Below are 20,384 nucleotides of genomic sequence, written 5' to 3' on the forward strand. Positions count from 1 at the left end.
AAATAATGCAAACACAACAGTTTCAATCTTCAAAATTATACTGAAAAAGTGATTTCATCTATTTTATTAATAAAATGCATATTGCTACTTACATATTTCAAGTTTCAAAACACAAGTTGGAATGTTTTCCTCATCAATGAAAACACATGCCTGTTGATGTGCAAAAATCTGTCTTGTTGGCTCAGTCAATATCAACGCTAGCATGCAATACATTTCAAACGAAACTGCAAGACTTCAACCAAGTCAGCTGGGCCAAGGGAACATTTTAGAATGAGTAAACTACTGTCACTCCATTAACATAAAAAACCCTCAAAGAACGAAGTTGCTTTCCTAACTGAAGAACATGCAGTCTATTTTTCTTCTTCTTTCGATAGCGTGATCCACAAGAGTTAAATAAGTGATCCTGAGAACAATGCAGGGTTATAGGGGGAATGGCAGAGCAAGAAGATCTGATTTCTCTCTAGCTAGAGCGACGTATTTGTTAAGTTTCTTTCTAAAAAAAAACTGCACACCTACCCTCCTTCTTCTTGGGCATATTCCACAGCTTCCTCCAAAAGACTCTGATAGTTGGGCATTTTAGCTGCTGCCAGAATCAAGGATGGATTAGTGGTAGCATCAGTGGGCTTATATGCCTTCATAGCTGAAAGTAAGAAAATATGGAAACGTTTGTACAAGTATTTTTAGAAAATAGATATAATGTAGTCTAAATGGGTTCTATTTTAAGAACTGTTGTTTATCCTCTCCTGAAAAGAGTTACACTGATCATCTATTCTGGTTAATTGATTTAAATTTAACTCACATATTTTAAATTTTGTCATGGCAGGCATGGAAAAAATCCTTGCCAAGCAGTCAAGATCAACTAAACTTATGTTCTAGTCTTCAATGCATCATAAAGACACAGGCTGGCCAGACATCTATATTTTTTATGACTGATGTTCATATTAAGTTTAATTATTACGATACAGACTAAATTAAATTTGCTGCTTGTAAGTCTGCCGACTACTATTCCTGCCAGGTGTTAACTTGCTTGTAAGTCAATGGACTACTATTCCTGCCAGGTGTTAACTTGCTTTTAAGTCAACTGACTACTATTCCTGCCAGGTGTTAATTTGCTTGTAAGTCAGCTGACTACTATTCCTGCCAGGTGTTAATTTGCTTGTAAGTCAGCTGACTACTATTCCTGCCAGGTGTTAATTTTTCACAAAATATTTTATACCTACTGAGCACATTTTACTCACATCATGTCAAGCACCGCTTGTTCAGTGCTTTAAATCATTAAGAGATGTACATCTTCAAAAGCAATTACTATTTCACAATTCTATGCAAATACAGAAGGTCCAAATGGGCTTGATATCGCTCACCCATCTTACATAACAGCTGACCACTTCACTAAGCAGACATACTTACTCTTGTCAGAACAAATCCTGTTAATTAATGTCATATCGATTTTACCTCTTTTAATTAATTCTGGACACAAATTATTTCTAACAATAAAGGCATAATTAATATTTATGATCTCTTGCTCATAAGTGATGTCATTCATGATCCTGATGATAATAAACACAACAGATCAAAAATACGACTTTAAGAGTGGTCACTACCTCTGCCAATCAGATACAAGATAACCTCATTGATATACATGGATCCTGTCAATCAAGGGCAAGATGATCTCATTTATATACATGGATCCAACCAATCAGATGCAAGAACACAATATTTATATGCATGACTGATGCATATCCAGATATCCACATTCCTATTTGACCAGAATTATGGCTTCTTGAGGTGGCAATTAAATAACAGATCTTTTAACTTGCCTGATATGTTCATATGGCATAAGAAGAGAATGATCAAATCCTCCATATGATTCAAATAATTAAAAGATTGTAAAATAATTTTAAAAAATCAAATTAAATGAAAATGACTGTGAAAAAACCTGAGTGACAAAGCACAAATGAAGTAAGTTTTGGCCTGTGCTTAATAATTTTATGAGAAAGAGAGGGGTGTGTGTGTGTGTCACTTGGATTTTTAACGTAGCTTTAACAATTTTTCAGTCATATCGCTATGATGTCTGCAGTGTGGCAGTTTATAGTGATGTCTAGCACTGGGGCATCATGCTGCAGACATGTAGCATGATGTCCCACCCATTCACACTATCCTGACACCAGGCCAACCAATCCTAACACTAGCCTCTGAATGCTGAGCACCAAGCGAGGCAGCTGTTAGTACCATTTTTGTAAGTCTTTGGTATGACTCAGCCAGGGATCGAACACATGACCATTTCCACTGAGGCATTCACTGTTATTTGTCTAGTGCTGGGTCATGGCAGCAAAACAATTAATCCAGTAAATACCAGGAGCAAAACGATACACCTCTGCCACATACTGATACAATTCATGATACACAACCTACAATAAGATACAATATCGATACATGAATCAACTTGATGCTCTTTTCGCCTTCACGAGGTCTCTAAGTGGTGTGGTGGTACTGTTTTATAATATGTTGACATATTGGTTGTATTTTCTAGCATATAGATCACAGAAAGATAAATTTATTAATATCATATGCCATTCTCATCCTTGACAAGATAAAAAACCTTCAAACTGACCACCTATTAGGTTTCAATGATTTTTATTGAACTGTTTAGACCATTACAGACTGCTCCTATTGACCAGAACAGGACTCATCATGGTCACCATACCCTGTTTTTGTTTTTTTATCACACTTTATGAATGCTTTTAAAACATTTTATTACCAATTTCATGCCTTCACCTATATTTGAAAGTTTTTTTGGTGTTATTTTCAAAACTGAATTTTCCTCATGCATGGAAAATCTTATCAAGAATTAGTCTGAGTAAGGGAGACAACCAAATCCTTCATAGTGTACCTCCTGTAGATGCAAAACAACTGACACATACCTAGACATGCATTTCTATGTGTAATAAATGAGATTATTAAAAATCCCCACCTCTTCTACAAATGAATAAGGTGACTATAACTTGTGCTGTTTGGAATCGGTCCTAATGCTCATTCTGTGCTAATTATTTTTATATTTTTTTTTTTTAGTTTTGATTCCAATACATGTATTTCTAGTGTTGTCATGCAGTGAATAAGCTACAGTTAGTTTGGATGGTGGTTATTGCTTTACTCTGGACCTCGACAAACAATTAGCACAAATCAGAACTTAACATATTTCACCACATTACACACCAGAAGTGTAGCCCTCATTATAATTCAATACAGGTAGACACAATGTTAAGCAACAGCAAAACATCAGTGTTTTATTTACATCAATATGTTATCAGTGGCTGAGCATAAAATAATCAGCATGGAATTGAAGTAGGTGGTTGGGGGCAGACTTCTAACCACATGAGTCTGTCACAAATTTATCTATGTTACTGATACAAATGCATAATCGTTTCACTCATACAATTTACAGTCAGAAATGCCATCGACTATTTTCTTTGCTACACCTCACATAATAAAGCTTGTTAACTAAAGGTAGTAGCTAGTTGAAAATTTTACAGACCCAACTGACTTGTGATGACTTGGAGTTTTGTTAGAGAGAGAGAGAAACTGATGCAATTGATATAATTTTTACCAGCTCACGAAGACCAATATAATTTTCCCATACCACTATGTAGAGGACTTTTCAGCCCAACCTTTTTAAACAAATCTTAAATTTGAGCCGGTCAATACATTCTACATCCCAGGACATGGAGATTACTAAAGGGGATATATGGATACCATGTTACATTTAGAGGGACTCCCAAAACAAACACCTTTTTTCCATCAAAATACAAGATTGGCACTAGCTGCCACACTGAAACAGTAACCGCACAATTGTTAATTGTTCTAAATTCTATATGCTATTTTTGCCAGTTGCAGACACAAAGTGTATGTTGCATTATGTGTTAATGTTTCCCTCTGCTCCCTAAAAATATACTGCAAGTAGTTAGGACTAAGCAATGACAGTGCAGTAATTTGTGCAGACCTACTACACTTTCCAATGAAATATGACAATTTTAAGCAAAATGAACAAACTGCTCAAATGCACGATCTGCCCAAGTACTCTCAAAATACAAACAAAATAAAAAAGCCTGCATACTAAAAGTTCTACCCCATTGAATCTGGATTCATTGTGGCTAAATTGTTAATGCACTGAACCTGTGACTAGTCCTATAACATCAAACTCCATTATTATATACTATGCAGTCAGGCATTGCTGTGCACCTAAGGTTTCCGTCTCCAAAACTGAAGCAAAACACTTACTGAATTCGACCAATTGATGAAAATAAAAAACTAATGTTTACCATTTGAAAAGAGGCAATTGTCACCAGAATATTCTGTTCAAAATAATATTAATTTTGGACACACCGGATACCACCCCCATGTTTTCATGACTCGCGATATGTCGGCCTATTCTGCGCACAGCTTTGAAAAGATGTAATGTTTATCCATCAGGCTACAGAAATGAAATATATTACTTTCAACTGTTTCTGTCAGCAGTTTAGTCATGTAATTAGGTCAGGTTTATAGCTAGTTTTACAAAATTCATTGTAACAATGCCAATAAATGGCAAGAGATATTAAGCAAACAAACCCAATCTTGTAAAAAAATTTTTACTAAAGTTAACATTTTATAAAAAATAAGATATTATGTGGAAGAGAAACAACAATGAATAGGATGTAATATGTTTACAATGTCTTGCTTATGGGGAAGAATTACTAAAGAATTTAGAAACAGACTATACACCGGGGAATTTCCTGAGAATACCGTTCTAGCAGCAAGTTGACACGTTGGGTAGCAGGCAATATTGTATGTGCGGGACAACTTCTTGCAAAATTGGAAACTTGGATCAAGATGCAGAATTTTTTAAAGTATACATTTCCATATTTATATAATGTATTTATTTACATGATTCTGAAAAATAGATAGTAAATAGGATTTTCTGGGTTACAGGTTTAAGAAGGTCATGGAGTGGGTTAGGCCGATAAATCAGCCCTTCACCCATGATGATATTAATTTTCGGGTTAGGGGCTGATATCACATATTCATTAAAAGCTGCAATTATCTGCATGCAAATTTGGCTGCACACATCGGTGTGCATGTTATACACTTACCGGTTTTTCTCATGGCTGTGCAGCTACTGTTGGATGAAGGGTTCTTTTGGTGACATGTAGATTATATTTCCTAAGCAAATCATGTTTAGTGACTTGTAAATCCACCTGGAATAGCACAACCATCTGTCCTGTGGCCATTTTGAATTTTGCGCTTGATATGGCTGTTACCAATTACTGGGTATGTGTCTAAAGTGTACACGGGTTTGTTCCGGAATCATTTGCATGCAGCAAAATTGCACATTTTAATGAACTGGTGACATCAGACCCACAACATCGTCCATCAGCGTCAACACAGATTTGTGGGGTTGATTTATTGGACTAGGAGTGGGTCTTCATGTTGACATTTAGAAATCATATTTTCATATGCCTTTCGAGTCAGAATGTGGGATATTTTTGTACACTTTATGAATATCACTTTTCTTAATTAAAGTATGGTCGTTCGTTCTTGATACAAAATGGATTTTTGACCCAGAATAGCATGTGATCCAATTTTAACAGAAATTACGTATTGTTGCGCATTATTACCTGACGTGCAGAACTGGCCGACAGAGTGGTAAATATTTCAAATTTACAATCGGATAACTTTCACTATTTACGGGATGTATGACTCGTTAATAATTTAAGTTGAAAATATTACGTTTAAAAAACATAAATATTGAAAGTTCAGATTGTGAATGAACTGTAATTAAACAAAACTCGTGACCTGAAGGGTGATTGTTGCTCTACTTGCCGGAGCAGGATATAAGATCTGAAGTGTTTCTCTGCCTTAAAACAAATTTATAAGCAAATCCACTCGCACTCATCCTGCTAGTAAAACGTTTTTAATTTTTCGCTTTTTTTTGTCACTTCTAGACAGTGATGTACAAATTCAATATCAATTTAATACCGTTAATTACATTTTTTTTTCTTAAAAATCAACAACATAATAATGCATGTCAATATTCCTAAAAGTACAGGCCTGTATACTACTGAATAACCCTGACCGGCAAACGACCCCAAATCAAGCTCCGGGGTCGAAATTAAGAACACGACCAAAACAAGCGTAAATTCAAGCTCAAAATTTAAAAACCTTCAATATCCCCTGTGTCAGCCACAACAACGGTGTGTTCCCGAAGCTGTTCAAGTGCTGAGACAGCTGACTTTTTTGCTGCTGACTCCGACATCAGTAATTTGTGAAATACAATTCTTCGCAAAACTCAACCGTGTCAAGCGCCTTCTTCGTGTGGAGAAAGTTGTTATAGTTTATTCGGATTACTTCTATGTTCATCAGGAACTGTCCATGAGAGGGGTCGTCTCAAAGTTGATTTAGTTTGATTAGCAAACTAGAGCTCTGGATGAAAATAAATAATTTTGTTGGTCACGAAAATATTCGATATGAAGAGACTGATTTAAAAAAAGAAAAAAAACAGTGCAAAACTGGCGTGAAACCACCCTATGCGCATTCGGAACATACCAATTTATTTTCAATGACAGAAAGCCACAAAGGCTTAAAGAAATAGAAGTAAGGGAGAAAAATTGGAGCTAGAAAATATACACAAATATATAAAAAGGCGGAAGACCTGTACAAAAGGAAGAAATAAGAAATGGAGAAGAAAAGAAATTAGATAAAATAAGGGATAATAATAAAGAATTAACTGAGAAAAAGATATTATGGACTATATTTTAAATTATTATAAAGAACTATACACTTCTCAACAAACTGACATAAATACCAGAAATAATTATCTAGATGATGTACAATGCGAGGTGATATCGGCAGAACATAGAGACATATGTGGCGATTTCATCTCGATAGAAGAAATTGTACTAACCATTTCACAATTAGCAAAAGAGAAATCGCCAGCGGAGATGGACACACCGCGGAATGCGGAATTCTACCAAAAATTCCAAGGTAAGATATCGTCGATCCTTGAATTTTTATATAACAACGTTTTCTTAAAGAAAGGCACAATGCCAAAAACGATGAGGGAGGGAATAATTGCCATAATATATAAAAGGAAGGAAGAAAGGGACGATCTAAATAGAAGTGGAGGCCCATCTCCCTCCTAAACATAGACTACAAAATTCTAAGCAGGATCTTATCTAATAGGGTTTTTAAAAAAAAGGACTAGGGAAAATCATAAATATAATCAAACTTGTGGGGGAAAGGTAGTGATATCCAAAATAACATTTTAAACGTAAAGACGGCAATTGACTTTATAAACGAAACAGGTCAGAAAGGTGCTGTGGTACTTTTCGACCAAGAAAAAGCTTATGACAGATTAGAACACAACTATATACAAACTGTTCTAACAAATTTGGATTTGGAAATGATTTCCAGAGCTGGACTGAAATCCTGCATATAAATATAACTTCAAAAGTACAGGCAAATGGGGCGACCATGAAAGAATTTGAAATAGAGAGATCGGTGAGGCAAGGCTGTCCACTGTCGATGCTATTATGCGTAAATCTTAAGCCACAAGATAAGAAACAACAAAGAAATAGAAAGGATAAAAATCCCAATTTTACGACAGGAATTCAAAATGCTCTAGCATGCAGATGATTAAAGGACACCAGATCATTAGAATACTTAAAGAAAGAATTCGACAGATTTTGAAAACCCTCTGGGTCAAAAATAAATCACAATAAAACAGAGATTATAAAAATAGGAAACTAGCGCGGGAATCACCCTGGACTACCACCATACCTAGTGAAGGATAGAGCCAAAGCACTAGGGGTGCATTTTGGCAAAAGCAACGAGATAGAAAACTATAAGAATATGATTAAAAAGATCAAAGAAAATAAAGATTTCCTGGCATTAACGCCCATAATGCATAATGGAGCGGGCCCAAGTGGCAAAAACTTACTTACATTCAAATATCAATTATACATTAAAATCGATAGACATAGAAAATAAAATGCTAAATAAAGTAGATAATGAAATAGTAAATTTTATTTGGGGTTTTAAAACACACTATATAATAAAAGAAACTTTATATAGATCAAACAAAAAAGGGGAGATAAGCACTACCAAGCCCCATACTTTTAAAATGTTCAAACATACTAAACAGGTTTCAAATACTAAACACAGAACCGAGGACACCATGGGAAGCGTTGTACATTTACTGCTTTGGTTTCACTCTTAGAAACCGACCAGGCATAAACAAAAATAATCAACTTATGAAAAAAAAACTAGAAGTACCAAGGAAATTTAGAATTATTAAAGAACTTTTAACTAAATACAGAGATGCAAAGGAATTATGGGATAAACATAAGGAGAACACTTACGAATGGATGAGAGAAGCTGTCACAAAAAATAATAAATGTAAAGTAGAACAAAAGAACTGGGGAATTAACTGGCCTAGAGTATGGGGGCATTGGTACCAAATTAATTCGTTAAAAATCAAAAGTCTGATTTATAAATACTTACATAAAGCATGGTTGACGGGGTATGTGGCCCTAAGGAGGAGCATAATAAATATAATTCACAAATGCTTGTTGTGCAAAAGGGCAAATTTTACCAAATACCACGTGATAGCGCAATGCGATAACAGGAAAATTAAAAAAAAATAAACATAATTATGGAAATTTGCAAGAGAGAAAAGTACCGGAGGAGCAACTTACTCTTCCTCGATGGGGATTTTGACAGAAGCTTATTAGCAAAGGTCACAGATTATATAATACGTATTATGATGGCATGTGGACAGATAATAAAAATAAATAAGTAACCTTTAGTAGCATGACATCACATGGGGGGAGATGGGGAGAGAAGGTCTTCGGTTTACCGCCCATTAGGGGTGAGTACCGCCTGAGCGCGGACTGGAGCCCCTACCTCATCTTTCCACCCAATGAAAACATAAAACCTAAATTAAGTAAAGCTTTCTAAAAAAATTTAAATAAATAATTATCACTATAATCGTTGATCCCCCGGTACCTCAAATTACCTAACAGCGCAATTATAGGGGAAACGCACCGTCAATATTTATACATGCTAACCATCTATAAAATAAAATTAAAAATTCTTTGCAGGGACATAAGGAACAGGAAACCTGAGGACTAGAAGAATTAAGAGGCATAAACATCGCAGGGCTAAGTCACATGGCTCCAAGCGAAGTGAACAGGCCTGCGAAAGAGCCTCGGAAAATTCTAGTCCCAGGACATGGACAGACAAACAGAAATATGGTGAAATAAGAGTACTAATCCAAAGTTTTCCCTAACTAACCATCTAATAACTTTTGTTTTTATATTTCTGTAACTTCAGGGCCGTTTAGAAAATTTGGAATTACATAAAAAATTAAAGGGGTATAGGATGCTAGGTCCATCAAAAAGGAGAAGCACGTGTTGAAATAAAGATAGTGCAGATCCCTCAAAGTGGATATGGCCGAACCACTCCAAAAATTACGAAAAAAGGAAAATGAGAAACGTCTTACTATACCACAGGCACTAAAACACGAGGCGTTTATTTTTTTTTTTTTTAACAACAACCATTTCTCATTCAAAATATTTTCAAAACTATACAAAAGAAATAAATAAAATAATTTCAAAATAATTTTTTTAAATTAAATAATAACTGATAAAACAACTGGGAGAAATATTTGGAGATAATGCCGTCCTTAAACAAAAATATATAGCACACAAACAATATAGGAATATACACATAGCACACACAGGACATAGGTGACCCTTGGCAAAGATTACTTGAACAAACAAAGGATAGGATTCCAAATTGGAGATTGAAACCAATAGCGGCTGAACAACCCTTTAGAAAACACTAGGGAAAATAAATATCCCACCAAAAATTGGTATTTAACTAAACTTTTTATCCCAATTCTTTTTGGAATAAAGTTAACAATACAACACACCTAAGGGGGACACATAAACACATGAAAACACTTATTTATTTATTTTTTGGGAAGGGGGATCTGTCTGGTGCCCCTCTACCCCCCCCCCCCAAAAAAAAAAGAAAGCCACAAAGAAGATTACATAAACGAAACAAGAATAAAACACAAAATAAAGTTAACATAATCAACATGATGTTTTATGTTAATATGTACACAGACGATACAATAAAATAATAAATAAATCGATCATGAAGGCTGATTAACATAATAAGTTACTGGGAACCGAACCAGCCGCATCCGATCCTAAATTCCCTTCCGCCCACTCTAACCTTCTCCCTTTTTAACCTCAAATAAATGACCCTCCTAGAAACAAGCAATAACCCGTCACAGCTCCCCCACCCCACCCCAAAAAATTTTGCTATCTGAAGTTGGCAAAAAAATAAAGAGACACTAATTAATAAGTTAGCCGCTCAACAATAATTTTATATTCATATAAGGTACACGCAAACTTTCGGAGATTGACGATAGGAAATAGTACATCGTAAAGAGTAACGCGGTTCTGAATCTGACGGTCATCAAGTCTGATTTTTTTCTCCTCTATCCAATGCACCCTTTGATATTCATACTGTAGTTTACTGTACTGTGGAGGCGTAGCATACAACGTCGAAATCATTTTTGATTTACTTTTTAATTTGATTTAAATGGAAATGCTGTAGTACTGTCGTCCGTAGGACGGGTAAAATGTGCCGACACCGGATGCTTTCACGTGCCTTTGGCGACATTGACTGCGTCAGCCCGTGGTGCAGTTGGGTTTGGATTTTACGAATCAAAGTAGGTAGTTGTTCCAATAAGTATTACATTAGCATCGGTAGTTCTCCACTTTCTACTGCAGCTCTGCTGGCCTTATCATACGAGGGAATGTTTATATCTTGGGTAAAATTAAACACGGCAGATGGTCCCAGTGCGATTGCAACATTGCCACGTGGCCTATAACTATTTTTGAATGTGCAAGTGCATGCATTATTTTTTGCGCTGTTGAGTTAGTGCGAAAGCTGCTGGTTTGTTTTTAAGACTGACCATGAATACTGTATGCAGGTCGACACGGGACTAACATGCAATCAACAAATAAATAAATAAATAAATAAGCAAAACTTGCGATGTGCACCACCTCCATATCCACTGGCGGACTGACAACAAATCGCACCAAACATCGAAGAGAGTAGACCTAGATCTGTTACACCAGTTGTGAGACACTGCTTTTGGGTGCGTCATGCACATGCTATGATACTAATACTGTAATCAGTTCAAGGACAGCTCTCGTAAAATATGCAGAGATCTCACGAGAGCGATGACTATGAAAATGTATCATTTATAGTGGCATCACAGAGTATAAAAATTTGAAAAGAGATATCTTTAACTATTATTTCACGTGGACTAGTATACAATTTTTTTTTCACCTTGTGTTACCTCCAATACCTTAAAGGGTTGGTATTGACCTAATCTGATCTTATGGCAAAGGAAACTGGAAACCCATGAGAAATCGACTGACTATGGACACTAACTGCATTACTAAGTTGTTGTTGTTGTTGTGGGGTTTAACGCCATTTTTTCAGCACACGATAGGCTATATATGGCGGCCAGTATTAATAGTGGAGGAAGAACCCGGGAAAACCCCAGAAAGAACCACCGACCCACGAGAAGCTACTGGCATGCTTTCTCACATACTTACATTGGCTGAATCTGAGACTCGAACCGGCGCAGACAGAGGTGAGATGGCAGTGATCTGTAACGAAGAACGCTTTAGACCACTCGGCCACTCGGGGCCCCTCATTACTAAGTACATGCTTGAAACCAGGGTCATACCCTGAACGACAGAGGTGCTAAGCGCTATTCTGACATACAATCTCAGTGACTCAATTATTTTGACAGATAAAGACTGTATAACATATAAAATCTATTTTAAAAAATAGTTTCTTTTCTTTTTTTTTCTTGACCGCTCTGGTGGTCTAGTGGTTAGAGCGTCCGCCTCGGATGCAGGAGGTCGTGTGTTTAAACTCCAGCCGAGTCTTACCGAAAACTTTTAAAAATGGTACTAACAGCTGACTCGCTTGGCGCTCAGTATTAAGAGGTTAGTGTTAGGACTGGTCGGCCTAGTGTCAGGATAATGTGACTGGGTGGGACATCATGTTACATGTCTGTGGCATGATGCCCCAGTGCTAGACATCACTGCAGACATCGTAGCGATATGACTGAAAAATTGTTAAAGCTACGTTAAAAATCCAAATCACACACACGCACTCTTCTTCTTCTTCTTAGTAGTAGTAGTAGCAGCAGCAGTAGTAGTATTACTAGTAGCAGCAGTAGTAGTAGTGGCAGTACTAGTAGCATCAGCAGCAGTAGTAGTAGCAGTACTAGTAGCATCAGTAGAAGTAGTAGTATCATCAGCAGTAATAGTAATAGTAAAACTGAGACACTTAACATCTCTGAAGCATCTGAGATCAAATATGACCAAGTCACCGAAGAGTCAACAAAAGACTAAAGTTGTAAGAGACATACCTTCAAAATCCCCAGTGTCAGCTACCACCTTGGTCCATACCCTCAGCTGTTCTAAAGAGGATGTCTGCGCCATGTTTGATGTTCTATTAAATTAATACATACACAATTTACTAACCCACTTTAATCTAAATATGTGTATCATTGTACATTGCCGTAGCCTATCTATACTGGACTGCACACACATGTGATTGTCGTTATCCTACTAGACCTTAAAACTTGCTTCGTCACACAGTTGAATATTTATTGTTGTGCCCACGAATAAAATCAATATCTTTATTGCTGCAGGGACTGCCCATGCCGTTTTATGGAATGGCCATATCTCAACAGTCTTATAGCATCGATTTTCTAAAGAATAGTCAACAACAATATTGACAAAATTCTGGTTTTAATAATAATAATAATAATAATAATAATAATAATAATAATAATAATGTTAATAATATGTGGTAGTAGTAGTTGTTGTTGCTGTTGTTGTTGTTCCAGTAGAATTCATAATTTCATAAGCCATAGGGAAAATAAGCAGAAAATGGCCTTTAATTGCAATTACTAAATTATGGTAAGTAAATAACATTAACAGGAAAATTACGCATTCAAAACTACGTCATACAATTTTAAAATGTTTGAAAAAACTATCCCCTCCTCTTTTCCGCTAGCAACACAAAAGTCGAAAAAAACGCTCTAAACTAGGCATGAACTGTTGCAGACATTACATAAAATACATCATAAAATTTATTTATTGATAAAATTACAACAATTCCGTGCTCGCATACTTACATCGTGAGTTTATATTTCTCCTGCAAAAAAAAATAAAAAATGAAATGTGGGGACATTGTTAAACCTTGCCCGAGCATGTGAATTTTTATGGTTTGTTTAAACATATTTTATTTCATACATTTGTACTTTCTGCCCCCCCCCCCCCAAAATGATAAACCACTACAGCAACAATTTGTCTCCATATCTATTACGTTTGATTTTAGACTGCTTTAACCCTTGTGTAGTTCTCGTTCCCGGTCCAGCTGAGTACAGGTATGTGGATCACCGTGTTAAATTTAGGTTATACCTATCACTCAAAGTGTGCTTTTAACCTCATTGATAACATTTAGCCGAAAAGTTCATCTTTTCGCAGGTACGACTTACGACAACAGCATGAACAACAACAACAATAATAACAACAACAACAACAACAACAATAATAATAATAATAATAATAATAATAACAAATAATAATAAGTTGCCGTGACAGGGTTGGATACGTGTGAAGTTTTATGTAGATCAGTCACAATAATGTTAAATAAAGTAAGTCTGGACGGGGGGGGGGGGGGGTTGGGGAGGTGTGAGGCTGCTTTGGGCTACACCATCATTGCATTACACCATTATTGTGTAGGCATTTTGAACATTACTGAAACAACGTGGTTTTTATGGAAAGATTATACATGTGTCGGTTTACATAGAGATTTATTCAACAAGAGTTCTCACGTTGCACTTTCCAGTTTCCTCAAGCACATTGTTTCAATAATATTACACTCCATAACGGTTGCAGAAAGAAACAATAAAAAATTTCAGTTAGTGTGCTACAATTCGAATAAAAGAAAAGCAAATGCAAGTGACACTTCTGAATGTTTCATATATACACTTATAAAGAAAAAGACTCATTTTTGTCAATAATAATAGTGTTTTCGTTTTCAATTGTCCTTTAGCAAAATAATGACGTCATCGTATAAACTAGCCAATAATTTTTATTTTTGAATCCACCTGTTCACATTCGATCAATACATGTTGTTCTTGTACTGGTTCAGTTTTGCTGCAACTCAAAAGGGGCTTGCATACTGCACCTTTTGTCGAATATTTTAGATGCCGAAGGCAAATCCTTCTTTGCGCTCGTTCAGGGAAAGACAGTCTGCACTCAGCGTATTAGATAGTCTTCAACGGCAAAAGTGGAATTTATCTTCCCTGAAGAGACCGGTGAGTAGTGAATGGGGATACCCTACGTACAATGGGAATTAGCATTAAAAACACCCCTGGGACACTCTACGTACAATGGGAATTTAACATGGCGAAAAATCGTGGGACACTCTACGTACAAGGGGAATTTAACATGGCAATAAATCGTGGGACACTCTACGTACAAGGGGAATTTAACATGGGGGAATAGAGTTTGGGTTTGTTTAGGGGCAAGGGGAATTGAATATGGGATTTTTTTTTTTTTTAATTTTTTTTAAATTTAAATTTAAATTTAGGCAATTGAAAAAGTCATTCTCTTTTCGAGAAATATGGCTGGCCCTGAAAAGGGCCTTTGGGTTTCTTCTAACACTTCCACTTCTTCAACCATCTTCTCACTTTTGTCACTATTCCTGTCTTCTTTTTCTCCTTTTCTGGCATCCAGTCAGGATGACCTAGAGCTCTAAACTTTTCCTGAACTTTTATCCAATTCTGATTCAACCTCTCAAACTCTGCCTGTTTCTTTTTGTTTTCCACATCTTTTCTTTCGTCCCTCCATTTCTCTTTAATCTTCTCTACTTCTTCCTCCATTACTTTTCTCATCAGATCTTCCCCTTTCTTCACCTTGTCCAACCCCCATTTTACATTCCTCCACTCTGTCCAGTATAATATCTTTTCTAGGAAGCACCGGACTTGGATGACATGATCCAGTGCTTCCTTCAAACTTCCCACTCTGAAGTAAGGTGGGTTAATGAAGCCTCTTGACTTATTGACTTCTTCTTCAATCATCCCTGCTATGATATCTCTTGCTGTCTTTAGGCCTTGAACTTGACTGGTTACAAAGTCTTTCATATCTCCATGCCTCCATTCCTCTTCTATTCTTCCTACAACATATTCTACATCCATTATCCAAAAATAGATGTCTCTCAATAGATTAAATAGAACTGATACTTGAGTCATTTTCTCTCAGTTATTCCTTAGAATGGTTCCAACATCAAACTTTGTGGGTTCTTATAGTGAAAGCGCTGACGTGAAGGTAAACATCCCCCTAAAACATAAATTTGATCTTACCTAGATCATGACCTAACAACGCGCGGACGTGAAGGAAAACATCCCCCTACTTTCTCATTTCATATAATAAAACCCTAACTATACTCTCCACATACGCTAAGAAACAATAAAGAAACCCATAATCTACCATTCACACAAACTTACGTGAGCAGTTACAAACACAAACACACTAACACATACACTCGCACTATTAATAAAGAGTTAGTGTTTATATTCACACTACTCTACCTCACACATTGGCAAATTGATGGTTATTTCTTTTCTTGAGTATTGGGTAGCCCTTAAAAGGGCTGTTTTTTTTTTGAACTCCAGATGCACCTATCTAATGATGGCACCTTCCTGGCCTGGCGCCACACACGCATCTTCTTCCCCAGTCTCCTTTCACCTTTCTTCTGGGGAGCGCAGAGGGAGGATGATTCGCTTCAGCACCCCAATCCTCTGTCTCGGGAATATTGTACGACATCCTCTCTCCTATTTTCTTTTCCTCCTCTTCCCTCTGTCTTCTCTCCTCCTCTTCCTTCTTTATTCTTTCCTCTTCTACTATAGCCTCCGCGGCCAGTTCATTTAACAGGCGCCTGACATATTCCAGATGTATCTGGAGTTCAAGAAGTTTGCTTATTCTGCTATTCATTCTTGTGTTGATCAATCAACAAGGGTAGCTAGACTGCCCAGCGAGTTTCAATTTATAGTGAAAGCGCGGACGTGAAGGAAAACATCCCCCTAAAAACATAAAATTGATCTTACCTAGATCATGACCAAAGAAACAACGCGCGGACCTAAAAGAAACACTCACTCACTTTTTTATGCTACCCATCACTATTTTAAAATTTTTCATAAATCACTTCAATAGACTATCCACATACGCAAAGCAATCCAATCTAACCCCAAATCTACACCTCAAACACCAAAAAAAGACATTATTTTAATTTACTATCCATACCAACGTACTTGATCACTTACAAACACACAATCATATACACAATCACATACCCTCACTTTTTTTAAAAAAGAGTTAGTGTTTATGTTCACACTACTCTACCTACACACATTGGCAAATGTATCGTTATTTCTTTTCTAGAGTATTGGGTAGCCCTGAAAAGGGCTGTTTTTTTGTTTGCTATGGCAATCTTTTTTTAGTTTCTAAGAATGCGATGTCCTCTGAGGATAGACTTTCTGGCGATAGGTCTGCTTCTTCGGAAAGAGAAGAAGAACTCTTTGGTGTCGATACGACAATCGACAAAGCCTCTGTCAGGTTCAGGTTGCTGCTGCTGCTGTTGTTGTTGTTGCTGCTGCTGCTGTTGCTGCTGTCTCTGAAGTCTGTACTTCTCTGTCCATTCTTCTTTTTCCCTGTTCACTTCTTCTCTGAAGAGCTCTTCTATTAGGTCTTCAGTGACTTTTAGCATTCTCACATTCTCTATTTCTTCTGGCTTCGGTATCAGACTGTATCTGACCCTATGCAAATTCACGTAGGCTTCGTTGAGTTTAGCTAGTTTGGAGCACATCTTCGTAGGAGGATGAGTCGACAATGGATGGTTAGACTGGAAACAACCCCGGTTCTTAAAGTCAAAGCGCGGACGTGAAGGAAAACATCCCCCACACGGTTTTCGAGCCGCAACGTTCAATGAGTGTCATGAGAGGGATAGTAAGAAATGAAAGAGTATCAATCCAACATTCTTATAGCTAAACAAAAGACAAAGGCATTTTTTTTCAAAACACAACATTTTTTATTCAAAAATCACTTAACACTAAACAACAACTCTAACATTTTTAACAATAATCCAACAATATAACATGCAACAGTTCTTTCAAATCACAAACATTTTTTCAATTTACAGTCTACTTTAAACAGGGCTGACAACGTTGTGAATGAAATTGTGATTTCCACTGTTGGAAGTCATTAGGCCATTGATGGATACTACGTTTCCTAGCTTGAGACAAAAGATAAGCATAATGGTCACAAAACCATCGATCTACTTTCACATCGTTTCTTGAAGAAGAACGAGGATCAAAATGAGTCACTAAATGTTCTAAGGAATAGCCCAGGCTGCGATGATGCAGAAAATACACACAGTACTTTCCACACACCAAGGAATCTGTGCCTTGTAATTTCACATTATTGAATCGGGTGGTTTGAGCATTTCTTCTCATAAAGTCGATGATATCGTCTTCCAAAGGGGCAATCCGTACGAATCGAAATATTCCACACATCCTTCTTGAGGAAAGTAAACGGCTACCCAGTGGGTTCCTGGGAGATGACTGTCGTCCGTGTTGATCACGTAAGCTAGATGGTCTTTAGGTTTGCGATGAGGGAGTTCATCTTTAGCACAGACGACAGGATTCCAAGAAGACGTATACGAACTGTGGTTCAAACGGTAATAAAGTTCCCAGGTATCCATTGATTTGTGTGTTGTTTTCTTCTTCACAGATAATAATACGTCGTCAATTCGATCCTGACTTTTTGCTTGAAAATGTCTGACAAATAACCGTTTCTTCGTTTCGTCTCCTTACTCTGATTCAGGAGAGCTTCGATACGATGGATCTCTTGAGTGGTTAATGGTGGACAAGAATGTTCACGCAAGTCTTTATACCACTGGTGCAACACGTCTTTGTTCGAGATGAGACCAAGCTTCGTCCAGATACTCGTCCAATTTTTCTTCTTGACTCAACATCAGGCATTTATCGTGTTGAATTTGACTGGGACGATCGTTTTGACATCCATAACAATTTTTCTTGATCAATTCCGTCATTTTTTCGACCAAGTGTTTGGCAAAACAGGAGACTAAATGGGCTTCTTGTTCTGGCCATCTCGATTTCATCATGATCACTTCTTCTTCTTTTTCCACGATCTCCTCACATTCCATCTTTGAAGTTTCTCCACTAGGTAAAGAGGGATAACAGTCTTCCATGGCTTCTAATAATCTAGAATGACTTCTCTCAAACTGTTGATTTCTATCGTATTATCGAATTCTGCATACAGGATGACGTTCACTGTCTCGTCCAGTGGCTTTGCAAACTGAAGTTCCACACGAATCTGGCCTGATTTTATAGGGTGGAAATGTCCCTCGTCGCTGCCTTGGTCTGGAGTGAAATCAAAAGCCCACAAAGCATAGCCTCCTGCGTAATTTTCGTACGTAATGCCGTGACTGGTGTTGGTTCCTAACTGGCCGGTGGCTTCGTACAGGGACAAGTACGATCTCAAGTAATTGTTCTGGGTAAAGTCAGGTTCGAAAGGTCGGGTACACAAGGTCTTGCCTCGCGACTGACTTCGATTTTCTTCACGTTGAAGTGTTGAAAGTTGAAAGGATTTTTAGCGAAGGCTCCGTTGAAGGCTTCATTGTTGACCATGCCAAGGATTAAACGTTTGGGTAACTGTCCTTGAAACAGATGATCTTCGATCATGGAATGATGGTTAGCGGGAATGGTGAACGTTTTCACTTCCACACGTCGGATGGGATACTTGGCGGTCGTTCTGCTCAACGTTTGACTGATGTCATTTCCCACTTTGGGTAGCACTTCCACGCGTCGTACGTAGAGTTTGGCCTCCTCGATTTTGCTTTTAGGAGCCTTAGCAGGATCAGCCAACAAATGGAAAGCGGTACTGCTGCGATTCAGTCTCAAGCGAACATTGACCCCGTTCAGCAAATATTTCTCTTGCAACCACATGTCCAAATGCAAACGATCCATCAGTTCTAAACTCTTCTTATTTAAGATTTTGTTTTCTCTTTGCTCAAAGCTGGGATTGGCGGTTCCATCCAATGCGTCGAACTTGGTCGCTTCGTCAGGTTCCCACAGCACACAGGCATTGAGATGAGTATCCTTGGCATCTATTCCGTACGTCAAGAGATTTTCCAGGTAGGCACGGTAAGGGTAAGTATCCATGCTGCTGCTGACTAGTTTGTTATTCAAGTACAAATCCACTGAGCTGAACAAGGAATGCATGAAATTGTTGACGGGAGCTATTTGTTCACTGTCATCTACTTTATCATTATTCTTATCTAGAACTTGGACTTTCAAGTACAAGTAACTGCTATTCAGATCGATGTAATCTTCGGGCTGTCCTTTGATTTCAAACTCAATGGGAGCGGAATCGGTCAGTGAGGAGACGGGGTGAAATTCCACCCACTGGGATTCTTGCATCGTCATCATGGTGGGGGGCATGGCAAACAGATCCAGTTCCGACTTGGAACAAGCGCAAGACTCTCGGTGCATCATTTTTTTTTCTGTGTTTCAATAATCGAAAACGTCTAAGTCTCGAACGGTTCTTCTTTTCTTGGCCTTTCTCGCTTGAAGTCTGGTGAAAGGGTGTTTTCTTCGTCGTCTCTTTCTGCCTTGTCCTTGCTGAATGCCTAACTCGGTAGCGTGCAGGGCATTTATAGGTGTGTCTCGTCGGCCTAAAATGTCTTTGCCCGTTTGCAGCAAGACATTTTTGCCTGCCCTCATGAAGGCTTCTTTAGGGTTTTGTTTGTCGATGATGACATTTTGGAGAAATTCTTTGCCTTGCGTCAGTGCGGCATCTTTCAAGGCGTACAATCCGCGTGTCACCATCGGTTTCAACACCGGGGCCACCGAACGAAAGGCCGATTTTAACATATCTCCTAAACCGTGTCCTCGCTGTCGAGCAACCCCTCGGTACACTGGATACATGACTTACGAATCGTGAGAAAACCGTTTTCGAAAATGGAGTTTCACCGTGACTTTTCCTTTGGTGAATGGAATATTTTGTCCCAAATCTCCTTTTATAGTAATGTTGACCGTGTCCAAATACGACTTGCTGACCGGCAAATAGTGAGGATGGACAAATTCGCGGTGAACGTGGTAAGTGTTTCCACCTTCCTCGTCAGCGTTCGTGGCAGAATCCACTTTGAAAGGAATG

At 37.7% G+C, this 20,384-nt stretch overlaps 1 protein-coding gene across 3 annotated transcripts in view; it reads right to left on the bottom strand.

Annotated features, from left to right (window-relative positions):
- The window catches only part of LOC149797261 (transaldolase-like), a 44,221-nt gene extending 31,563 nt beyond the window's left edge, over positions 1 to 12,658 (bottom strand). The window contains exons 1-2 of one of the 3 annotated variants that reach the window (XM_089961963.1): positions 12,503 to 12,658; positions 517 to 640 (exon numbers count right to left, since the gene is read on the bottom strand). In XM_089961963.1, the coding sequence (XP_089818089.1) occupies positions 517 to 640; positions 12,503 to 12,575 (197 nt within the window). In that variant the 5' untranslated portion in view covers positions 12,576 to 12,658. Of the gene's footprint in view, positions 1 to 516; positions 641 to 6,195; positions 6,368 to 11,114; positions 11,226 to 12,502 lie in introns of those variants that run through there. The other 2 variants (XM_089961964.1, XM_089961962.1) reach the window with 2 other exon arrangements.
- Between the last annotated feature and the right edge of the window lie 7,726 nt (positions 12,659 to 20,384).

This window comes from Sinohyriopsis cumingii, chromosome 6 (assembly GCF_028554795.1).
Source record: "Sinohyriopsis cumingii isolate HCF-2022 chromosome 6, ASM2855479v2, whole genome shotgun sequence".
NCBI lineage: Eukaryota > Metazoa > Mollusca > Bivalvia > Unionida > Unionidae > Sinohyriopsis > Sinohyriopsis cumingii.